The sequence below is a fragment of the Daphnia pulicaria genome, chromosome 3 (assembly GCF_021234035.1).
Source record: "Daphnia pulicaria isolate SC F1-1A chromosome 3, SC_F0-13Bv2, whole genome shotgun sequence".
In the NCBI taxonomy this organism is placed as follows: Eukaryota; Metazoa; Arthropoda; class Branchiopoda; order Diplostraca; family Daphniidae; genus Daphnia; species Daphnia pulicaria.
In genome coordinates, this window is record NC_060915.1 from 3,642,478 (window position 1) to 3,666,313 (window position 23,836).

Here is a 23,836-nt window from a genome sequence, read left to right on the forward strand (position 1 = left end):
TTTGTGGACTTCAATTCATCAATTTCCTTTAAAATATAATTATAAAGAAATATAATAAATGTCTCCTATATATACACATTAAAGAAAAATGTTTACTTCAACAAGTTGTTCTTCTGCAGGGTTGGGTTTGCTTTTCTTAGCTACTACTGAAAATGATGCTCCTTGAGTTGTGTCGCCTTCAGGATACACAAGACTCATTCTTGTCTTCTGATTTGTTCCACGTAGCTCATTTGCATTCTTCTTTGCTGAAGATTTATCAAGAATGAGCTGTTGTCTGAGTTGAAGGAGGTTGTCTTGGTTACCTGTAAGGATCGAAAAAGAATAAATATTTGTCCTAATTCCAATAAGCTGTGCTATACTCACTCGATATTGCCACAGCAACTCCAGGTCTGTGATCACAATCAATAAGATTGTTTTTCTCATAAACTCTTTCGCAGATTGCTGAATTGAAATCTTTGGGCCACCTATACAGCACACAATTAATACAGAATCAAAATTAGAACATTTATAATCAAACGAGCATTTAAGATTTCACTCGTCAAAATTTGCCAAACCAGGTTTATGATATTACATAAATAGAATAGCATTAGGCTAAATGCTAGAATAAAGTTAAATGAAAAGTTGAACAAAGTCATACACCAAAAAATCCAAAACATTTTACCTGACCACTAGTTTGGTTCTTTCTCTAACCCATATTTCTTGTACTGTTGTAATCACGTCTTCTTTTTCATCGTCTGTCAGAATTGGACTCTTAACTGAACTAATTGTCCCTATACCAGGTTCACCAACGGTAAAATCAAAAAGCTCCCATCCCTTTGTTTTCTCTCGCGCCAACGAAAAAACAAAGGGGTGGGTGCGGAAAAAAGTGGAATTCTACTTTTTCGTTTTTCAACTTCAAATTCACCTTAGATAATATTTAAAAAAAAATGAAAATCAAACCTGATATAAAGCTAACGCAGACCAATGTTTTAAAAAAAGTCGCGTTTCCCTAGCCCTAGCCGTTCAACTTCAAAAAAAGGCCAAAGTAACCTAATTTGCATAAGGTCCTCTCGTTATTCCAAAGACTTTTAGAACCGGCTAAAAGTACTTTGGGAAATTAAAACAAAAATCTGAAAAAAATCAGAGGTGTTTTCACTATGTATGTACATACTTACCTATGTATACATACCTCACTATGTATGTTTTCACTTACCTATGTACATACCAAATTTGAAAGAATTTGGTTAAAAACTGTAGTACTTAGAGGACTGCAAAAACAGCGTTTTTGCGTAAGGTCCTCTTGGGCTTCCAAAGACTTTCGGTAGGTACTGTAATTCTCTACACTTCTCACATTTTTAATTAGACTACTTTCTTCATTTTCATTGTAAAGAATTTATTTAAAATTTAAAATAACACAAAAATTGCAGCTATGTTTTTCATTTTTGCGGTAAAAGTGTACTATAGCTACCCATTTTACTTTACTTTTACTTCTCTTTTACTATACTTCACTACATTACTTCATTTTTTTACTGCATTTCACTTGATTCTTACTATTCTTTTACCTTTCTTTTACTTTATTTCCGAAAGTGAAATAAAGCAAAGTTGAGTAAAGTGTAATGGAATTGTAAGGTAAAGTAAAGTGCAGTAAACAAAATGAATTCGAATGAAGTAATCAAGTGAAGTATAGTAAAAGAGAAGTAAAAGTGTTAAATCACGAAAAAAAACCAGGACGTACACTGAAGTAAAGTAAAGTAAAGTTTTAACACCAAAAATAGCTAATCTTCACGTTAAGTCGACGAAAGCTTAAAATCTTTTTTTCTACATCTTAAAAAAAAAATACAAAGAATAAAAATGGATAACCTTTTTTCAAAATTTTTCAGAATGTACGCAGTCGTGAGTAAAAAAGGGCGCCAAAAATAGCTTAGCTTCAAATTTGGTCAACAAAATCTTTAAGTTTGGTTTCTACAAGTAAATTCTCTTTGTTAAAACAATAAAATTCTCGTACAAAATCATCAAATACTGAAGACTAAAAATGGAAAACTTACTCAAATTGTTCAGAAGTAATCCAACAATCCAACAGCACAGTCGTGAATGAAAGAGCGCGAATTAGCACACCATCTGCTCCGTCGACGACAAACACACTGACAATGGAGAACGAGAATCCATTTAACCGGATCTATGTTGCATTGCATTTTAAAAATATTATGTCTATCTTTATATATAGATATAAATATTTAAAAAAAATTTAAAATACAATAGATTATTTTACTGGCCATAATTTCGCAATCATTAATTAAATAATATTTTTTAAAATTGCAACGTGGTCCTTGAAATCGTGGGAAAGAAAGGGATGGGAAAAGTTCGAGAAGGAAAATAGTGGGGTAGGAAGGGAAGTGGTAACAACCAATCACAAATAAGGACTTATTTTCTCGTTCAAACGTTGTTTCTATCAAACAAGTCGGGTCTAGTTTGAATTCAAAATTTGAGAGTGACGGCGTAAATTAATTCAATTTTTCTAAGATGAATTTTAATTCTGAAATATTACGCAAACACAAAAATCAATTGAATTGTTTTGAAAAAAAATTAACCCGATATAAACCAGGGGTTAAAGTTACATTTGATGATGGGCCACTTAATTGGCATAAAATCAAATTAATCACAATTGTATTGCCTTGCAAAGATTTGATAATGTATTTTATTGAGCAAGGTTTCATTATGAACTCTTTTCTTAAATGCCCATCGTGTAACTGCAGTGAAAAGATAAAACTCATCAACTGCGAAACTTCAGTTGATAAATGTATGTACAAATGCAACGATAAAGTTCTTGGCAAACGTGCTAAAATATTTTGCCACGCGAAATTTTCTGTGCGCTCAAATACTTGGTTTCATGGATCGAAAATGTACACATCAGAATTGTTTAAATTCGCATATCTCTACTGGCAAAACTACAAACAGAGTGACATCATTCGTGAGCTTGGCATAAGCAACAAAACCTCCGTGAAATACGCAAAGTATTGCAGAAAAGTCGCAATAGATTTAGCAACAATTGACCCTGAATCAGAAAAAATTGGCGGCCCCGGAAAGGAGGTGGAAATCGACGAGAGCGTCATGGAGAAGCGTAAATTTACTAAAATTACTGATATTTTCCTTCACATATAATACAGGCAGATCTCAATGTGTTTTTATAATTTCAGGGAAATACAAAAGAGGAAGACTAGTAAAAGAAGTCTGGGTGTTCGGTGGTATCGAGCGCGGCTCCAATAAATGTTTCCTTGTTAAGGTTCCCAATCGCACTAGATTGACACTTCTCGCTATAGTGAAGAAATAAATCCTCCCTGGAACGACCATAATTTCAGATTTTTGGAGGGTGTATGATACTATACCGTAAGACATGAAATCTGTAAAGAAAAGTCGAAGTCGACAGCACCAAGGGCAATTAAAGGTCCCAACTCTAAAGCCGACGACGGCCGTACGACCAAGAGAGAAAGTAAGGAAGGTCGGGCCGTCCTTAACCCGAACGCCATCCGGACCAACACGGAACTGGTGAGCTAGCTCAAACGCTCGTCCTCAAAATGCGCTCTCAGGTTAGTAGGGGAAAACGAGTGCTGCCGCGGTGGCCAATTGGTCGTTCCAGATTTGTTGATTTCGGCGGCCATTTTGTTTTTTCTTAAATAGGCCCGTATATTTTTACTGTATTTTCTTATTTATTATCAATATTTGAACTTTTTAGTGGTGTTTTTCGTACTCAGCTTTTAAATTTACCCTATTTACATCTATTTCCAGTCATTTTGTCTTAATTTTTTACCAGTTATCTTTCTCTCTCTTGCCTATAGGAACTGTCAAAATGGTAAATTCGTGATTTTAAGGTATATTTATCACATTAAGTAACTCAGTTTATTACAGGTGATATTTCCTTTAGTAACCTGCTTTTTTCCCATCAAAACACCCCAATTTTCTTTGTAAAATATCAATTATGGGGCATGGCTTGGTAAGCTCGCTAAGTTGTTTCCTGCATTTTACATTCTGTCTATAGAAAGTTTGCAGCCATTCAATTTTATTAACCATTATTCTATTATTATTGATCCAGGGACCCTTTTTCTGAAGAAATTACCAGTATTATTGGTTATCAGTGGAATTTTCTTCATCGTAAACTATGAAGGCTGGAACATGTAAGTTTTTTTTTATTATTGGACTTGCTTCCATTGTATTTCAATTAATTTAAATATGTTCTTTGATAGGTTCCTGTGTTAAGCAACCTCATACAGATTCAGATTCAGTTATATATTCTTAGTTTAGTTAAAATTTTCCTTCGCTCTGAAGCATAGGGTAAAATGGAGTTTTGTTAATTTGAACTTAAATTTGAATTGTTTTAATTGGATCTCAATTAATTATTATGTTTTGTTTCATATTTTATTTGTAAACAGTCTAAATTTTGCAAATTCAATTTATTTGAAAATACAATTTAATTTTTTAAATTTGGATACTGTTTAGTACTTTTTGCAGACGCATCTTTCTATACTTATTTACATTTTCCAGTTCGGCTGTCCCCACTGTCAACTGTAATATACTGCGTTTTTTATTTTAGTGTGTAATTTAATAGTGTTTTAATTTTATAATTCATTTATTTTCGTGTCCATAGAATTCCTGCAAAGTGCTCTTGAAAGTTTCTATCTCTTAGAACAAAAGACTGGACTAATTTCTGTGGCTAAAAGTAAGAATCGTAAAAGAAATGGTAAATCTAATATTTTTTCTATCTTCTAAATCATTTTTAGTCTACTTTTATATTTTTCAGAATGTTTTTCTCAGTTTTCAGAGACTTGTGGTCAAGCTGTGGATTTGTTTGATGTTTCACACGATGCTTGGTTCACAATGGCAAGAATCAAGTTGAAATGTTTGAAGACTTTATGGAAAAAAAGAATTGGTTATGAATTTATAATACTTTAATTTGATATTTTAAACTAAATGTGACAAAATTGTAAGTTAAATATCTTCAAAACTGTTTTAGGAAAAGTTGTTTGAAATAGTTCTTTTAATTGAATGAAATAAGTTGAAGAAAAATATTACAGTTTATTATCCATTTTTGAAATGTCGTTAGTTTTTATGTTACATACAATACTAGTTTCGGTTAACATTTGCAGTTTATTGATATCGTATCGATAATCGATTGTTTATTGTACAGACGAAGTTAAAGCCAGTGTCACAATTTTGCTTTCCTCGTGGACAAATTTGTTCTTTAAAAAATTCCTTTCTTTAAATTGAGTGTTTTTATAACAAAATATGGATGAAAATGAAGATGATATGTCAGAAAGTAATGAAGATTCAAATGTGGGAAGTAATGAAAAACCCATGCACTTATGCTTCGGTGCTTTTACTGATAGACAGATACCTACCATCAGAGGCCCTTTTTCTGCAGCTTCAACCAAAAGGAAAATAAAAAAGATGCGGGATTTGGTAAGTTTTGACTTAAATAACAAGCGTTTTACACCGTTACGTTCTCTGATCATAAAAATTATGAATTTCTTTAGGCTGAAGAACTCAGCATTCATGCGAAAGTTCAAACAATCTTATGCTATGTAGCACCGAACAAAAAAATTCCAACCAGATTTTTAGAATCTTTTGGAGAACATGCTGATGGGTTCTTGTATTCCACAAAGCTGGGAGAAAAAGTTTACTCGACATTAGATACAGCTACTAAAACATGGATTGGTAAATTGAACCTTTCAAGACTTAAATTAAAACTCGTTTAACCAAATATCTTTTTTTTCTTTATGTAGGACCTTATTCTGGGAAAAAACCCGAAAAGAAACATGTTACTAAGAAAACCATGGATTCAGTCATTGATGAAAATGACAAAAATACAACAGAAATTGCAAGAAATGAAGTTGCAATTGCTGTAAAAAAGGCAGCTACAGTGAAAAGGCTGAAATTGCTGGAAGAACAGTAAGAATTTATTCAATGAAAAACTATTGCTTTCATTATATTATTATCTTTCTACAGGAGAAAAAAGAAGAATGAGAAGTTAGCATCTGTGAAACCCAAAAAGCCGGTGAACAAAAAATCAAATCCAATTCAAGGTCCAGTTACTTGTTCTCCCCCTCCAAATTTGATTGCGAAAAGCTCTGCATGTTTACCATCAGCACCAAATAATGGCACATCATCCCAGTCTTACACCCCACAGAAAATTTGTTCGTCCAATCTTTCAGTCAGTTTAGTGAAGGACCGAATCAATGAAGATCCCATTCACGGACAAGATTCAATTTGTGAAACGCCTATTACTAAAATCACAACTTCCAAAGAAATTTCCCTTGTCTCCATAGTAACTGACGATGAAAATTTGGCAAACGATAACCCACTATCTTTGTTAGAAAACCCTCTAGACATATTTGAATTTTCTGAGGATGAAGCAATGGCACTTGACTCTCTAAGTCAACCGAAAATTGTTTCCCCAGTGAGATCTACGAATTCCCTCGTGCCTTCTTTAAAGGCAAATACGCACTCAAATATCAACTGTGATATTTCTACCAAATTTTCATTTCCTGCTAAGAGTTTACTCAAGTCAGTTGAGAAAACGAAGGATTCGCCTAGCGAGACACGTCGTACCAAACAGAAACCAACTTGCCAATCAGAAAGTTCGGAAGGTATTAATGGAGGTTTACCTTAAGAGAAATCTAGATCTAAAAATAAAGCATTTTCTGCTGTTGCCGCTGCTAGAAAGCGCAAATACCCTGAAAATGGGGAAAATACCAATCAATCTCTTACTACCAGCTGTGCCATACTCTCTCATTGTACATCAGAAAAAGAAACGGAAACTGTTCAAAGTGCACCTGTAAAGAAAAAAAGTAAACATACCAGTTGTTCCATACTTTCATACTTATGTACACCAGAAAAAGGAAGGAAAACATCTGTTAATGCACCTTTAAAGAAAAACCAACTGCCCAGAGATGACAGCTGCTCTCCTCCATCAAGTACACAGAAAAAGTGAATATTTGTGTCAGATGAATATTGTCGTCATTGCGCAACGTGTTTTTTAAATTAATGTATTGTAATCTTGAAACGAAATAAAATCTTTGTGTCATTTATGGATTCATGTTTACTGTTTTCCTAATTATACTGCATATGTAAAGTACAGTATCATTTATTTTGAAAATTAGTCAAAATTAGTTAACCTGATTGAAGTTTTTTAAACTAAAAAACAAAGAACTGATTGTTCGAGATGCAACGTTTTTCCGGCAGTGCAAGCCGGTTACATACCGAAATAAAGTTAAATAAATAAGCACTTAGAAATGAGGTGTAGGCTCATCGACTTCTTTCTTCACACTAATCTATTGAGAGCTCAGAACATTCCGTTTACACATTTGGGGTAGGGAAAATTGGTGACAATGGGGCCACCTAACGGGGGCCCCGAAGGCAATAATCATGAAGATGGCGAGGTAGGCGACTCTGACGGCCAGATCTGGAAATCGTCTGTTGGGGTGTCGGTATATTCCCAACATACTCCCCACCAGAGCCCGTATCGTCCGGCTCGACTTCTCCGATTGTTGGATCTGGATCGTCTGACGCTGGACCTGGATCGCTTGGCGCTGGATCTGGATCGTTTGACGCTGGATCAGGGGGAGCCAGATCCTCGACTGGCTCCGGTCCTGCTTCATCTTGGGTGATCACGTCTTCGGTTTCTTGGAATACTTCTAGGGGATATAAACATTGAATAGCACGATTGATATGATTACCGTTAGCGGTCCGGAGAACGACCGATCGAACAAGTCCATCACGACTCGGTCTAAGTTCGGTGACTAATCCTGTTGACCACATCAGTCGCTTGGTGTGCTCATCGTGAATAAGCACAACTTCCCCAAGGCGAATTTTTCGGCTGGATTTCCCCTTTGAGTGGAAGTTGTCCAGCTGCATGACGTAATCTTCGATGAACCGGGCGCAGATGTTGCTCACATATTCCCTTCTTTCTTGGTCCATCGCGATGAGAGTGGCACTAGTGGAAGTGGGAGCCAGCAAGTTGACGGCTGGCTCCGGGGTGGCACAAGTCGATCGTCGATTGTTAAGAAACTGGTTGGGAGTGATAGGGAGTGGCTCGTCTGCTCCGTCACTGATATAATTGAGAGGACGCGCGTTAACTACACTTTCAATCTCTATAAGACTCACTTCGAATTCATCGTAGGCTAGACAGGCTCTGCCGTTGGAGCGTCGTAATAAATCTTTGACGTTCCGCACCATCCGCTCCCAAAATCCTCCCCACCATGGGGCTAAACTGGCGGAATAAATCCAAAGAAGTTTTCTTCTGGCGAGTAAATCTAGGACGGTCGGATCGGCTTGTAGAATATTTAAGTGGCGCTCGACACAGCGGAAAGTTTGTGCATTGTCGGAATACATGACCGACACTGGCCCTCGTCTCGCGGCAAATCGTCGGAATGCCAGTAAAAACGAGCGGGCAGATAAATAAACGACAAGTTCAAGATGCACAGCACGAGTCACGGCGCACGTAAATAAACACACGTAGCACTTGCGATGATTGGTCACTGTCGCTTCTTCGAATTCTTGATCGATTGGAGCCTCTGCTTCCGTCAGTGGCTCCGGCTCTTGTTCTTGGGGAGCCTCTTCTGCAGCAAGTGGCTCCGGAATGGAATCCGCTTCGACAGAATTTTCTTTTTTCTTAGTTTTCTTGATTGTCAATAGCTTGTGATAAAGCGGTCCAGCAAAGTCGACACCAGTGACGTTAAACGCCTGCGGATTTTTCAGTCGATTGAGCGGAAGTGGCGCTGCAAGCTCGTTGAATGGTGGTGATGACAGTTTCTTGCATTTGACGCACTTGAACAACTCTTTCTTTGTCTGCTGACGTCCTCTGACGATCCAAAATCTTTCTTTGAGTTCGGAGAGGGTCGTTTTCACGCCAGCATGATGGAGCGATTCGTGCTTATCTGCAATAATAAATGAAACAATTTTGTGGTTAGCTGGTAGCAAGATTGGAGGCTCGATATTTTTGTCTCGGAGCGAGAGAATGACTCGGCCACTGATCCGGATTAGTTTGTCTCGTTCATCCCAGACTGGATTGAGAGATGCGATCTTTTCCTTTTGATGGATCGGTAGACCAAGCTGGAGTGTCTCGTATGCCTTCGGATACTTTTCTTTCTGGAGCTGCCTATAAATCGTCAGCTCCGCCTCGTCTAATTCTTCGCTTGCAAACCTGGCCACTCTGATAACTTTATCTTTCACTTTGATTGCTTCTGTTAGTCCTGCGCCTGGGTCACGTAATCGTTTACGGCTTCTGTTGGAGAACCTTAGCATCCAGGTTCGACTCCGCAGAAATCGATTCCAGGTGGAGACGACATCTAAGTCCCAGTCGATAGGCTCTGTTGGAATTGCTACGGCAGCAGTGGTGTTGACTACTGCTCCTCTTGACTCTGCGTCTATAGTTTCTTGAATTGATGGATCTTGCTTTTCATGTTTGGAATCCGGCCAATTGTCTTCTTCTTCGATCAACCATTCGGGTCCGTGCCACCATAGCTGAGAATTTACCAGCGCTTGTGCTGGCGCTCCCCGCGAAGCAAGATCCGCTGGATTCTGGACTCCTGGGCAGTGCCTCCACCAATCCTTCTCGGAGACACCTTGAATTGTCTCCACTTGGTTCCGGACAAACGGCTTCCACTTGTTGGCGTCACCTCGGATCCATCCGAGCGTTACCAATGAATCGGACCAATACGTCACTCTCCAGTTTTCAATGTGCAGCGCTTTTCTTACAGCTTCACCTAGACGGACTGCCAAAAGAGAGCTTAATAATTCTAAACGTGGTAAGGTGACTTTACGTTTTGGTAGAGGCGCTACTTTCGTTTGGTGAACGGCTTTTCATTTGCTCTTTGGAGCCGTACGTAAGCTACGGCTCCGTATGCCGCTTCCGATGCGTCTCCGAACACGTGTAATTCTGCCTTCACTACATCTTTTCCGAATCCTACCCAGCGTGGTATTTTCAGTTGGTTGAAATTGATGACACCTTGCATCACTGCTCTCCATGACTTTTGGATTTCTTCTGGGGCAACTCCATCCCAATCTACGTCTTTTTCCCAAAGCCGTTGATAAATGATCTTCAGCAGGAGGACTGTTGGGGCTAAAAAACCCAAAGGATCAAAAATTCTAGATGAAATACTTAAAATTTTTCTCTTTGTGATCCTTTCGCCGATTTCTTCCGCTGCTTGCACGATTGTGGATGGCTCGAATTGGAATGTATCGGATCCAGTATCCCACCGGATCCCGAGCACTTTCTGTTGATTATCCAAAGAGGGAGACAGCAGACCTACTGATTGGTTTTCGAGGCCTTTTTCTTCCAGGTGTTGACGGAGCTCTTCGCTATTTGTTGCGTAGCTCCTCATGTTGAGTTGTGCCTCCTTGAATAGAATATTCGTCTCGTCGACTCTTGATTTGGCTGTTTTGACTTCGTCTGCTCCGCCTAAATAATCGTCGACGTACAAGTTTTCCATTAACTGTTCCACTGTGTCTGGATATCTAGAATAAACAGATTTTAGGTGTTTATTTACAGCTGCTCGAAGCAAAAAGGGACTAGGACTCAGGCCAAACGGAACTCTTAACCATTTGTAAGCAATTAGTGGGGAGCCAACTTTACTTGGTTCCGTAGACCATAAAAACCTGATCGCTTCTGCATCTTCGGGCTGTAGCGCTATGTTCAAAAACGCCTTTTCAATGTCGGCAATCCAGGCGATCTTGGTCATCCGGAATCGCATTGTGACTGAAAGGAGATCGGGGTTCAAATTCGGTCCGATTTCCAGCACTTCATTCAGGCTTGGCCCAAATTTCGATTTAGCTGCTCCATCAAAAACTGGGCGAATTTTCGTCGTGTTTTTGTCTCTTCTGAAAACTGGATGATTTGGAACATACGTGTGGTGACCATCGTTTTCCATATCTGCTTCTTCCACGAACTTCTTGTCGATCAGTTGCTGGATCTCGTAGCTGTAGTCGGCGAGATCCTGTGGAGTCTTCCTTAGTCTTGCCAGCGTACTCTCCAGTCTTCCGGCGGTCACATGGAAATTTCTCTGCAATCTCCATTGATCCGTCGTCCAGGGCAGTGGTGTACAATAACGGCCATCCGGAAGTCGAGTTATCTCGTCTTCAAATCGGTCGAAACGATTATTCGGCTCCACCGCATCCGCCCCATCCAGATTCGCGAAATTCTCTAATTTTCAAAAAAGAGAAACATCAAACTTGATTGCATCCAGCTCGTCTTCTTCCATCCTTTTGGTGTCGGGATCTAACTCTTTCCCATCTGATTCATCTGAGAGTGATGATTTTTCAGTTGGGGTTTGGAGACTGGAATTTCCTGTCTCCGAGGTTGATTTTTTCGACTGGACTGGAAAAGCTTTCGTTGAACTGGCGCAAGTTGTTGTGTATGATGTTACGACCTGAGAAGATGAATAATTGGATTGAGAGATTAAGTGTTGTATTATGTTTTGACCAGTTTTGGATGATGTTTCTTTTGATGGGCCGCCTAGCATTTTTCCAAATGGCGTGTTGTAGGCTCTCAACCCGCAGGGGCTTTGGATGGCTGCTCCGCTGTCTATGATCAAATTTATTTGGTCCATGCCCACCAAAATTCCGGATGGATGTTCTTCTTCCGTCTGAGGTCTGTCGAATCTATCGTCTGCCAACCTCTCGTCTTTCAACCAGAGTTGCTCCGCAAATCTTGACTTGATGTACGGGCCTGTGTTCGCGATGAATTCAGACTCTAAAGCAAGAAGATTGATTATTGGGGCTCCTTGCCAGGTGCCCCGCACTTTGAATTCCACCAAATTCTTCAATTCCGGCGGACTTTCATTCTCTTGCTGGAACACTCTGACTGAGAGACTCTCGACCTGTTTTTTCTCTAAATTAAGATCTTCGGAGATTGATTTAAGAACCCATGTTCTATGGCTTCCTTTGTCGGCGAACAGGATGGTCTTCTTTTCTCGGCCATCCGGGCCGATCACGAATACTGTCGCCGTTTTTAACACAATATCGCCAAATATACTTGCACATGCTGTAGTGATGGTCGCGGCGTTTCCTGACACCGTGGAGCTGGTTGCCCCGGCTCCGGATGCATCTGAAAATCTTGTGTCTTTTCGTTCACAAAGAGCTGTGTGATGTCGGCCGCCGCATCGATTGCAATTTCTCGGCGAAGTACAGTCTTTGTTCGCGTGACGTGTTCCAAAACAGTTCGTGCACCTTTGAAGCTCTGCTATCACTGCTTTCCTCTCCTTTAAATTCTTTGGGCATTTCGATGGCCAGTGCCCTTGATTACAAAAGATGCAAGGTCTACTTGCTTCTCTGGGACCTGTGTTGGAATGAAGAGAATTATTTTCTGCTTTTTGATTTGGTTTTACCGGGTTAGCCGAATTCATTCTGGCTCCCGTTGCCAACTGCGAGGCTGTAGCCGGAGGTGGTGCATGTTTTGGTTGCGGATTGCTTTGGGCTTGTTTCGGTTTTTCTGCTACCTTCAATCTGCCGAATCTCTCCGCCGCCTCTGTTTGATCACGGATGAACTTAAGAACACAGTCGATATCTGTAGAGTCGTTGGTTTCCACTTCTGACCATTTCTCTTGAAGTTTGTACGGGACCAATTTGATTAGTTTGGTCCCAAGGAGGCTCCCGTAGGTAGATTTCCCTTTTCCGAGAGTCTCCAATGCGCTGATGTGGGATTGGATCGTAAGCTGCAGGTTTCGCAGAGCTGCTACGTCCTTCGCGTCTCTTACTGACTGAAGAGAATCCAATTTTTCAAAATGAGCGCTGATCAGCACCTCCTTTTTTCCATAAGTTTTTTGCAACTCGTCGATGGCGATTTGGTAGTTGGCATCGGTGAGTTCTAAATTCTCGACAAACAGACGGGCTTCCCCCTTAAGGTATTCTTTTAAATAATCAAATTTTTGTACCGTTGAGAGGCTAGATGAATGCACGGCTGTGTTGAACGACTCCCAAAATGAGGTCCACTCTAGGATATCGCCTTTGAAGTGACGAATCTGTCGTTGTGGGAGTCGCGTTGTTTGTGCGACTCCGGCCGGCGCGTTCACAGTCACAGTGGGGGCGACGGCTGCTGGGATTGCGGCTATTACTTGTTGCAAGTTGTCTGTATTTAGCTTTTGGAACTGTTGCTGTTGCTGCTGGAGCAAATGTAAAAGCCTCTTGTCTCTGTCTTCTTCTTTCTGCCTTTCTATATCCGCTGCTTTTTGCCTTTCTTCATCTTCCTTAATAATCTCCCATTCTTTCTGTTTCGTGTTCAGAATTACTTTGGCTGCTCTGACATCGTCTTCGACATCTTGGATATAGTCACTTTCTGTCTCGAAATCTTCTGGAGGGGTATCCGCTGCATTCAGTTCATCTTTAATTTTAGCTGAAAGCTGCTGAAAATATTCGAACTTATTCTTCAGATCTTGTTTAAGGGCTTCCAGCTCATCTGACTTTTTCATCGTCATTGTGTCTGGCTCGTACGCCTTCAGCTGATTAATCCTTTTTGTGATAAGGCCTTTCGCTGCAGATCGTAATGTTTTTGCTGTTTGTGGAGCCATTTTGAATTAGTGGCTCCGTCTACTGAGTGAGAGAGAACAGGAGATTAATGATTGAATGCAAATTGTTCAATTATACTTTTGAGTCCGAGATGGCGCAACGTCCGCGTCTTTCCGCTTTTGTTGTGGTGGCGTGATCCTTCTTTGTGGAACACTTTGTTTGCCGGTTGCCACTCTTCCTATTTAAGAATAATTAATATGGAGCTAGATTATTACTAGCTCCGACAATATGATTGAATCACAAATTTTCAGTTACGGAGCTAGTTTGTTAACAGGCTCCAACAATACATTAAGTGAGAATGAGGAAAGGAGAAAAGAAATTTTTTTTTTTTATCCGGCAACTGTGCACGGCTTTCTTTTTTTTTTGATCCGGCAACTTTGCACGGTTTTCTCTTTTTTTTTTTTAAAGATTTAAAGATTTAGAATGAGGTTAATTTTTTAGATCCGTTTGTATTTAATGGCGCATGCCATCATTTCAAGAATGCAATACGGTATTAAGTTGACGGAAAAAACACAAATTATTCACGCCAATATTGTCTTCTTTCACGACCCCTGGTGGAACCGCGGCCAACTCCAGTTGGGTTTGAGAATACGGGCCTGGTTGGATCTTTGGGTGTCTGAAGATACTTTTCTGTGATCTCGGCTTGGCTGGCCCGGATTGAAGATCTGGCCAATGCTGCTGCTACTCCAGTCACCTCTTCGTCTTCGGCCAACAATTGCAGGACGTCCTCTTCCTCCGAGCTGGAGTCTGCGGCCGCTGGAGCCGCTGTCGATGGCGCCGGCTCCGTAAATATGACTCTCCTTTCCGACGTTGATGCTGGGGGCGCTGCTGTCACGGCTGCGTCTCCTTCCTTCGGCTTGTAGCGAAAATCGCCAGAAAAAACCGGCTTTTGGGCTTCTGCCAGCTGTTCCGGTGTCAGGAGTTTTCTTGCGATGTGTATAAAGCCTTCAATTGGGGCCGGAGCGTAAAAGATGCGGCGGTCGTGTGGGTCTTCTCTCAATGGCCACCCTTCCTCCAGCCCTCGCAGCACGTAATCTCTTCTGATTTCACGTTGGATTTCGTCCGCTCTTGGATCGCGTATGTCTGGTGGAGGCACTGCGGCTGGGACGATCGGTCTATTGAAGTATTCCTCCCGTCTCTTCTTCGCGGCCTCTCTCTTCCCCTCCGGTGTGTTGTGGTAGAGCTTGGGTAGACGTTCCTTTGTCCAAGGGGGGAGCTCCCCTCGAAGCCGAGCTGCGTGCCTCTCTTTCCTTTGCTTGTCGCGTCCTATTTTTAGGCTGTTGGTGGAGTACCTTGATAGGCGCTCCGCTAATCTGCGGATGTTGGCAAAGAAATAACGGTGTTAATCGAATAGTTAAGCAACGAATATGAGATACGGCCGAGCAAAAATACCAGACACGGCTGGCTGGGGCGACTCTATTGAGGACGATTTTTCTTTCACACAACACGCGCCAATTCAATGGAAGGGGAGAGAAAAAAACTCGGAGTGAGAGATGAGGGAGGAGAGAGAGAAAAAAAAATTTCAAGATGGCTGCCCACGTGGTGGGCGTTTTTTTTTTTACGATTTTAAGAGAAAAAAAAAATTTACTTCCCAATATTTTCTTTTCAATGTCGACTCTCGATTTTTTAATACGAATTTGATCAATTAACTGTACTTTTTTATAAATTCTACTTTGTTGAGAATTTTGGGATCTGGTCTCAACTAGATCCCGAAATTCTATTGTTTTTACAAGAGAGACAATGTGAGAAAGCAACATGAACAAGCAATTCGTTTTGAGTCGAGAGAGACGCGATTTTGTTTTACGATTGTCTACGATTACTCGACGACTCTGGAATCAAGAGCCAACCAACATAACGAAACAAAAGAAAATTTGGGAATATGAGATGGGAGTAACTTGAGTGTGAGTCGAATGAGGGGAAAAAACAAAAAGGAAAATGAAAAAAAAGATACTAATTCAATCCGTTCGAAGGACCATGTTCGAGATGCAACGTTTTTCCGGCAGTGCAAGCCGGTTACATACCGAAATAAAGTTAAATAAATAAGCACTTAGAAATGAGGTGTAGGCTCATCGACTTCTTTCTTCACACTAATCTATTGAGAGCTCAGAACATTCCGTTTACACATTTGGGGTAGGTAAAATTGGTGACAATGGGGCCACCTAACGGGGGTCCCGAAGGCAATAATCATGAAGATGGCGAGGTAGGCGACTCTGACGGCCAGATCTGGAAATCGTCTGTTGGGGTGTCGGTATATTCCCAACACTGATTAAGTTAGATTTGAGCAGCACATACACTGTTTTTGAATCCATATTCCGATACCGCGTGAAAAGTTGACTTTAAGTGCAATAATGTTATGTTATTAGCGTTAGCCTACATAGAATTATATGCGTGATCGTGATAAAATTGTTTTGTAAGAATTAAAGTGCACGCATATAAAATATACTGTTTTAGAGATCATTATTGAATTTAGTGTAAAAAGTTGAGTACGTAGTGTAAATCTCATCATTTTTATAGGTAGCCTGCGAGAGTTATTCGTTTTCGACCAATTTTTTGGTAGAACCAAAACGAAGCAACTCGCTTACAAGATCTAGGCGACCTTTTTTGCGAAAAATTTTTTGACGCAAACGACAAATTCCAGAAAAAAATTATGAAATTAGCACCTTATACTCGAAATTCAACGCTGAATCCCAATTTGAAGTAAAATACCGTCCATTTTCTATGCATCTACCTGTAATACGCCAGGCGATTTTTAACGCTGACGCTTATGCTATACGCTTCCCCGCAAAATAGTGAAAATATTCCCTCTATTCAGCATGATTCTAATCAACATTCTAAAAATAATAGGAATGTACATAAATGGATAATGTATAAGAATTTCTTCCAAATATAGTAGCAGTCATTTCATAATAACGTTTCGATGATCTCCACAAAAAAAATGTATCTGGCGCTTGAACCTCGTCCCCTTTTCTATAAACAATTTTTTCAATTGTGACCGAATGTTGTATTCCAACTAGATTATATTTTACGGGAATCAATAATTGTTAAAATTCATGTTCATTTTTACTTAAAAAATTTCATTAGAAAAAGTAAGAAAGCTTTAGTAGCATTAGTTTATGTTTTTACTCCAGCGCATAAGTGAAAATAACGATAAAACGGAAAAGAGAATTGAGTTTCATAATTTCATTTGTAATTTTACCGAAACGAAAGCTTCCTATAATGAGAGATATTCAGTTATGTTATTTAATTTTGATACACGATACGATGTGTCCGTAATTTTGAAAAGTATAATGTGAGATAGTGCTTTACGCACAACATTTGAATTTGTTAATATACCTGTTCGTACATTATGGTTTGATGGTTCCTTCATTTATCTTAACATTATTCATCTTCCGCTAATAAATCACATTTTCTTAGCAATACATTTCATCAACATTAAAAAGTTTGCTTTTATTCTTATAGCAAATAAGCAATATTTTAAATAATGCGCAAAACTTAAAATTTGACAATAAACCTGGTCATATGCTACATTATTATTTCATGGCTTCTACGTTTACTTCTCCTTGCGTGTATTCGTTGATGACCGCAAAAATTTGTCTTGCGTATATTCGTTGATGACCGCAAAAAATGTACTATAAATTCACATTAGAAAGAAGATATCTTATAACCAATTTTTGAATAGGTAGGCTTTAAATTTGTCTTTTCAAACTATTAATAATACTGTGAAAGATTGTTCAATCAAAACACGAATCATCTCATGTATTTAAAATTCGTCGTCGGAAGAACATTCAATTTCATCACATAAATCATCTTTGTCAATACCATCACCATCAGCAATATAATCATCCATACAATCATCTTCGAAAACCAAATCATCATCATCTAAATTTTCTTCATAAAAAAATTGTTTTAAGGCGAGCGAGTCTGACAATAACATTTCGAGACGTCACTTCTTGCATTTTGATGACTATTTCAGATTGTTGAAATACAGTCATTGGGCAGTTGCTTACAGAGAAAGAGAATTCATCCGTCGAGTTGTAGTTTCTTATTTCATGTTGCATCGACAAAATATCTTCACTGATTGTTGTGATGAATTGTGACATTTCTAGTTTGCATTGAAGAATCTGTTCTGTGTTTCGTTTGTACAGCATCCAACAATCAACTAATTTGAAGTTATCCTTGAACGAAACTAAAATGAAGAAGTTATAGCAACTTATTTTTTATCGCATTTGAATTAAATTACCGTTTTGGTTAGAATCCCACGGAAAAACGCCATCCAAGAAATTTTGCTCGGTCACCATAACGTTAGCCAGGTCGTTTATGTCGTTCATTACTGTAACAGCTTTCGCTTTTAATAAAGTTTGCTTTCTTCTAAGTTTAGTTCGCCATTTGCAAGAAACTAGAAAAACAAAAAGGGTAATTAGTATACAATTACTTACATTTCACCTTAAGGACCTTATTACCTGCCACACTCGAAATTCTGTCGTGCAAAGTTACGTGTTGGAAGTGAATTCGTTCCAGTTCACTTTTTAACTCCGATAGGTAATCCCACTTTAATTTGACGATCTTCTCTTTCTCTAAATTCAAAGAAGTTTTAGAAACGAAGAAAATAAGCGTTATATACTTCAGACTTTTCAGTTACCTCGTGCAACACGGGCCTCTTCTTCCAACGAAGCTTGAATTACAGGTAATTCAGACAATTTCATTTTTTTCGCTGATAGTAATTTGTTCAGTCTTTCATGATAAAACTGAACTCTATATATAGCCTAAAGATGTTAAGTGTTAATTTACGAATATTAAATCGATAACATTACTAGTTGTTATACAATCAGCATTCGTCTAGTGAAAGTACGAGCCATTCCTTTTTCTTTTCTGCCGTTCCAATAAAACATTGCTCCGGTTAAAAAATCTCGTCTGTCTGATTAATAATTCGAACTGTCATATATAAATAATGAAAACAATAAAAACCACTCCATACTTGCTGCTCCCATTGTTTTTGTTGAATTACTATAGCTTGAAAAAGTAGAAAATACTTGTTCCTGTTCTTCTCCTAAAGTTCCAGCTGATCCATCTCTCCAATGACCAAAATGTAGGATCTGTAACGACAAACGAAATAATTAATATAAAATTGTCTTTTTCTAATAAATTTCAATACTTGGCATGGCCAGCTATGCGCTTGGCCGTGTAGCCGAGAGAGGAAAGGGACCATATCAGAAGTAAGATATGAGTAGGCCTCTGATAGCTCTCCCATCTTGATCGCGAATGGCCAGTATTGACACACGACGTCGTTGACAAAAAATTTTGGTCAAAAAAAAACGGTGTTTGCAGATTCATCTTCAGTGTTCTTTTCGGTTTCAGTAATATTTAAATTCTTATGCTGTTTTTGGTTTTTCAGTGAGTGCACTTTAACATGAGATGCAAAGGTATGACGGAAGGTTTCCCCTTCGTGCATGTCAATTGAGCACTGAATTACGCCATGCCCACAGGACGTCATTACGTTGCCGGTTACCTCTAACCCCTTAAATCGTTTCGAAACTTCTCGGGCAGCCTCAAACTGCGAGTTTCCACATTTTTGAGCTCCTATTGTATTTTTCCCCTGAAATCACGTAAATAGAATACAGTATAGAGAAAAAATATAAATATTCTATAGTACCATACTTGCGGTTTATAACTGTTGATTTTTTTGTTTAAGACATTAAAGTCTTCATCCCGCATAATTATGGCATCGCCGTACCATGACCTTTTAACTCGTCTAAAGAGAAAAACGTTTAAAAATATTTTTTAAAATGATAACACTATAACCTTTTAATTAATACTCATTGAGGCGTCTTCTTTTGATTAACTTGTGATATCCATCAGGATGGCACGACAATTGAAATGGAGTGCAAGATCTGCATCGCCGCTTCTCCATTTTACAAATTTTGGTATCAACTAAGTGACTGATATATTCATAAGCCTTCACGGCTTTGTTAAAAAGCGGAGTATTTATTGTACCATTCTAGTATTTCAATATGATAAAAATTTAAAAAAATTATCAATAAAAATACATAGATTTTGATTCAGTCTTACCCTTCCTGCCTTGAGTGATTTGGCAGATAATGTTTCAAGAAATTTTTGTTCGGAGGTACCAGGTGTTAAATACTTGAGATGAAACCAAAACTCTGAGAGATCAGAAGAAATAAAAAAATTCGTTCTTTTGGGGTTTCCAGGAAAGTAACCAGACGCAATGTAGTCTTGAATTTCTGCAGGGTAAATTGAATCACAACTTTTACACTGAAATACTGATTCGTACAAATCAAATCTTCCAGTAATGAAAATTATAAATTATTCCTCCACAGATTTATATAAATTGCAAGTGTTTGGGCGATTACCATCCATAGTGACCACAATACATGGTTTAGATCCCGCTAGGGAGGAAACAGTTCCAGTCTGATTACAATTTTTGCAGGAATTTCGACTAAAAACAGGAACAGCTATTTCTGATAATGTTTTAAATGATATAATTATTAAAAATAAATGTCATCAATCCATAGAATAAATAATACCTTTCTAAAAAACAACTCCACTTTTGGGATCTATAAATTCATGAGACAACAGATGTTTTGATGTGAAATCAATAAAAAAAACTGTTCTTTGATGAAAAGGACTATTTAAGTGAGGAACTAAATCACATCGAGCACATAAATGCTTTTTACAGTGATAACACTTAATCAGGATTTCGTGTTTCTCAAAGCAGGATTCACATTCTTTTTTCAAACAGGCTTTTGAACAAACAAATGCAGAGAAGACCTCTTGTTCCATTTCTAACCAAGCTTCATCTAAACATTCTTTGTTTCTTTTCTCTGCTCTTTTATCCTTCTTCATTTTGTCAAGACGGTCATTAGCTGATTTCATGATTTCACTAGACAGTCCAGTATTTTGCTCTAATAGAGAAAAACTTTCAAGAGCACTTTGCAGGAATTCTATGGACACGAAAAGAAATTAATATGATAATACTACACACATTTAAAAACTGCTCTTACGGGGTACAGTTTGGTTGAAATCTGGTTCAAAATCACATGAATCAGCTGGTTGATCATGGATATCTGGCCACCGATAAAAACTTTCTAAAACAATCAAAGTAGAACAATAAAGTAGTTTTGGAATAAGATATACAAAGAATAAAACAATCAAGTTTACCATCTCTCTTTCGCTTATTCCTACTTTGAGCAACAAGTTCAGAACTTTTCTGTTTAGAACCGTCTCCTGAGTTATCCGCACCACTAGCAAATAGTCCGAAAGATTTCATTCCTTAAATAAAGCAAATTTAACATTTGAAATATTTCATTTGTCTAAAAAACACAAACCTTTTCTTCGACTGTCATTGTACTTCTTAACTCGAGCCTTTTGTTCTTCGCTTCTTAAATCACAACCTTTACGTTCCATATTTCCAATTAAACGAATTCAATAGCTACTCTAGAATTATAAAATTAAAACACTATTAAATTACAAACTAAAAAAAACACGCAATATATTACAGTTGACAGTGGGGACAGCCGAACTGAAAAATGTAAACAGAAAGATGCGTCTGCAAAAAGTACTAAACAGTATCCAAATTTAAAAAATTAAATTGTATTTTCAAATAAATTGAATTTGCAAAATTTAGACTGTTTACAAATAAAATATGAAACAAAACATAATAATTAATTGAGATCCAATTAAAACAATTCAAATTTAAGTTCAAATTAACAAAACTCCATTTTACCCTATGCTTCAGAGCGAAGTAAAATTTTAACTAAACTAAGAATATATAACTGAATCTGAATCTGTATGAGGTTGCTTAACACAGGAACCTATCAAAGAACATATTTAAATTAATTGAAATACAATGGAAGCAAGTCCAATAATAAAAAAAAAACTTACATGTTCCAGCCTTCATAGTTTACGATGAAGAAAATTCCACTGATAACCAATAATACTGGTAATTTCTTCAGAAAAAGGGTCCCTGGATCAATAATAATAGAATAATGGTTAATAAAATTGAATGGCTGCAAACTTTCTATAGACAGAATGTAAAATGCAGGAAACAACTTAGCGAGCTTACCAAGCCATGCCCCATAATTGATATTTTACAAAGAAAATTGGGGTGTTTTGATGGGAAAAAAGCAGGTTACTGTCTGGTACAATCTGTACCAGATTTGTTGATTTCGGCGGCCATTTTGTTTTTTCTTAAATAGGCCCGTATATTTTTACTGTATTTTCTTATTTATTATCAATATTTGAACTTTTTAGTGGTGTTTTTCGTACTCAGCTTTTAAATTTACCCTATTTACATCTATTTCCAGTCATTTTGTCTTAATTTTTTACCAGTTATCTTTCTCTCTCTTGCCTATAGGAACTGTCAAAATGGTAAATTCGTGATTTTAAGGTATATTTATCACATTAAGTAACTCAGTTTATTACAGGTGATATTTCCTTTAGTAACCTGCTTTTTTCCCATCAAAACACCCCAATTTTCTTTGTAAAATATCAATTATGGGGCATGGCTTGGTAAGCTCGCTAAGTTGTTTCCTGCATTTTACATTCTGTCTATAGAAAGTTTGCAGCCATTCAATTTTATTAACCATTATTCTATTATTATTGATCCAGGGACCCTTTTTCTGAAGAAATTACCAGTATTATTGGTTATCAGTGGAATTTTCTTCATCGTAAACTATGAAGGCTGGAACATGTAAGTTTTTTTTTTTATTATTTGACTTGCTTCCATTGTATTTCAATTAATTTAAATATGTTCTTTGATAGGTTCCTGTGTTAAGCAACCTCATACAGATTCAGATTCAGTTATATATTCTTAGTTTAGTTAAAATTTTACTTCGCTCTGAAGCATAGGGTAAAATGGAGTTTTGTTAATTTGAACTTAAATTTGAATTGTTTTAATTGGATCTCAATTAATTATTATGTTTTGTTTCATATTTTATTTGTAAACAGTCTAAATTTTGCAAATTCAATTTATTTGAAAATACAATTTAATTTTTTAAATTTGGATACTGTTTAGTACTTTTTGCAGACGCATCTTTCTGTTTACATTTTTCAGTTCGGCTGTCCCCACTGTCAACTGTAATATATTGCGTGTTTTTTTTAGTTTGTAATTTAATAGTGTTTTAATTTTATAATTCTAGAGTAGCTATTGAATTCGTTTAATTGGAAATATGGAACGTAAAGGTTGTGATTTAAGAAGCGAAGAACAAAAGGCTCGAGTTAAGAAGTACAATGACAGTCGAAGAAAAGGTTTGTGTTTTTTAGACAAATGAAATATTTCAAATGTTAAATTTGCTTTATTTAAGGAATGAAATCTTTCGGACTATTTGCTAGTGGTGCGGATAACTCAGGAGACGGTTCTAAACAGAAAAGTTCTGAACTTGTTGCTCAAAGTAGGAATAAGCGAAAGAGAGATGGTAAACTTGATTGTTTTATTCTTTGTATATCTTATTCCAAAACTACTTTATTGTTCTACTTTGATTGTTTTAGAAAGTTTTTATCGGTGGCCAGATATCCATGATCAACCAGCTGATTCATGTGATTTTGAACCAGATTTCAACCAAACTGTACCCGTAAGAGCAGTTTTTAAATGTGTGTAGTATTATCATATTAATTTCTTTTCGTGTCCATAGAATTCCTGCAAAGTGCTCTTGAAAGTTTTTCTCTATTAGAGCAAAATACTGGACTGTCTAGTGAAATCATGAAATCAGCTAATGACCGTCTTGACAAAATGAAGAAGGATAAAAGAGCAGAGAAAAGAAACAAAGAATGTTTAGATGAAGCTTGGTTAGAAATGGAACAAGAGGTCTTCTCTGCATTTGTTTGTTCAAAAGCCTGTTTGAAAAAAGAATGTGAATCCTGCTTTGAGAAACACAAAATCCTGATTAAGTGTTATCACTGTAAAAAGCATTTATGTGCTCGATGTGATTTAGTTCCTCACTTAAATAGTCCTTTTCATCAAAGAACAGTTTTTTTTATTGATTTCACATCAAAACATCTGTTGTCTCATGAATTTATAGATCCCAAAAGTGGAGTTGTTTTTTAGAAAGGTATTATTTATTCTATGGATTGATGACATTTATTTTTAATAATTATATTATTTAAAACATTATCAGAAATAGCTGTTCCTGTTTTTAGTCGAAATTCCTGCAAAAATTGTAATCAGACTGGAACTGTTTCCTCCCTAGCGGGATCTAAACCATGTATTGTGGTCACTATGGATGGTAATCGCCCAAACACTTGCAATTTATATAAATCTGTGGAGGAATAATTTATAATTTTCATTACTGGA

At 37.6% G+C, this 23,836-nt stretch overlaps 4 protein-coding genes across 6 annotated transcripts; 1 reads left to right on the plus strand and 3 right to left on the minus strand.

Annotated features, from left to right (window-relative positions):
* Positions 1 to 4,497: 4,497 nt before the first annotated feature.
* LOC124328378 lies at positions 4,498 to 23,411 on the plus strand. Of its 3 annotated transcripts, none has more exons than XM_046787133.1 (5): positions 4,498 to 4,567; positions 22,686 to 22,794; positions 22,851 to 22,961; positions 23,035 to 23,117; positions 23,178 to 23,411. In XM_046787133.1, the coding sequence occupies exons 2-5, from the start codon at positions 22,716 to 22,718 to the stop codon at positions 23,214 to 23,216; spliced, it is 312 nt and encodes a 103-aa protein (XP_046643089.1). In that variant the 5' UTR covers positions 4,498 to 4,567; positions 22,686 to 22,715; the 3' UTR covers positions 23,217 to 23,411. The 3 variants fall into 3 exon arrangements, with proteins under 3 accessions (XP_046643089.1, XP_046643088.1, XP_046643090.1); XM_046787132.1 differs by lacking the exon at positions 4,498 to 4,567 and adding an exon at positions 22,556 to 22,623; XM_046787134.1 differs by lacking the exon at positions 4,498 to 4,567 and adding an exon at positions 22,556 to 22,623 and having other exon boundaries at positions 22,879 to 22,961.
* Positions 7,369 to 11,269, minus strand: LOC124328667. The gene is made up of 4 exons (XM_046787464.1): positions 11,251 to 11,269; positions 10,627 to 11,170; positions 9,811 to 10,485; positions 7,369 to 9,757 (listed from the first exon to the last, which is right to left on the minus strand). The coding sequence occupies exons 1-4, from the start codon at positions 11,267 to 11,269 to the stop codon at positions 7,369 to 7,371; spliced, it is 3,627 nt and encodes a 1,208-aa protein (XP_046643420.1).
* On the minus strand, positions 11,287 to 13,532 carry LOC124328668. The gene is made up of 2 exons (XM_046787466.1): positions 11,450 to 13,532; positions 11,287 to 11,396 (listed from the first exon to the last, which is right to left on the minus strand). Exons 1-2 carry the CDS (start codon positions 13,530 to 13,532, stop codon positions 11,287 to 11,289), a joined length of 2,193 nt encoding a protein of 730 aa, XP_046643422.1.
* Positions 14,048 to 19,366, minus strand: LOC124328669. Its single transcript, XM_046787467.1, has 10 exons — positions 19,344 to 19,366; positions 19,186 to 19,279; positions 18,683 to 19,123; positions 18,506 to 18,623; positions 18,354 to 18,445; positions 18,170 to 18,293; positions 17,991 to 18,104; positions 17,771 to 17,926; positions 17,485 to 17,716; positions 14,048 to 14,843 (listed from the first exon to the last, which is right to left on the minus strand). Exons 3-10 carry the CDS (start codon positions 18,776 to 18,778, stop codon positions 14,048 to 14,050), a joined length of 1,728 nt encoding a protein of 575 aa, XP_046643423.1. The 5' UTR covers positions 18,779 to 19,123; positions 19,186 to 19,279; positions 19,344 to 19,366.
* Positions 23,412 to 23,836: the final 425 nt, after the last annotated feature.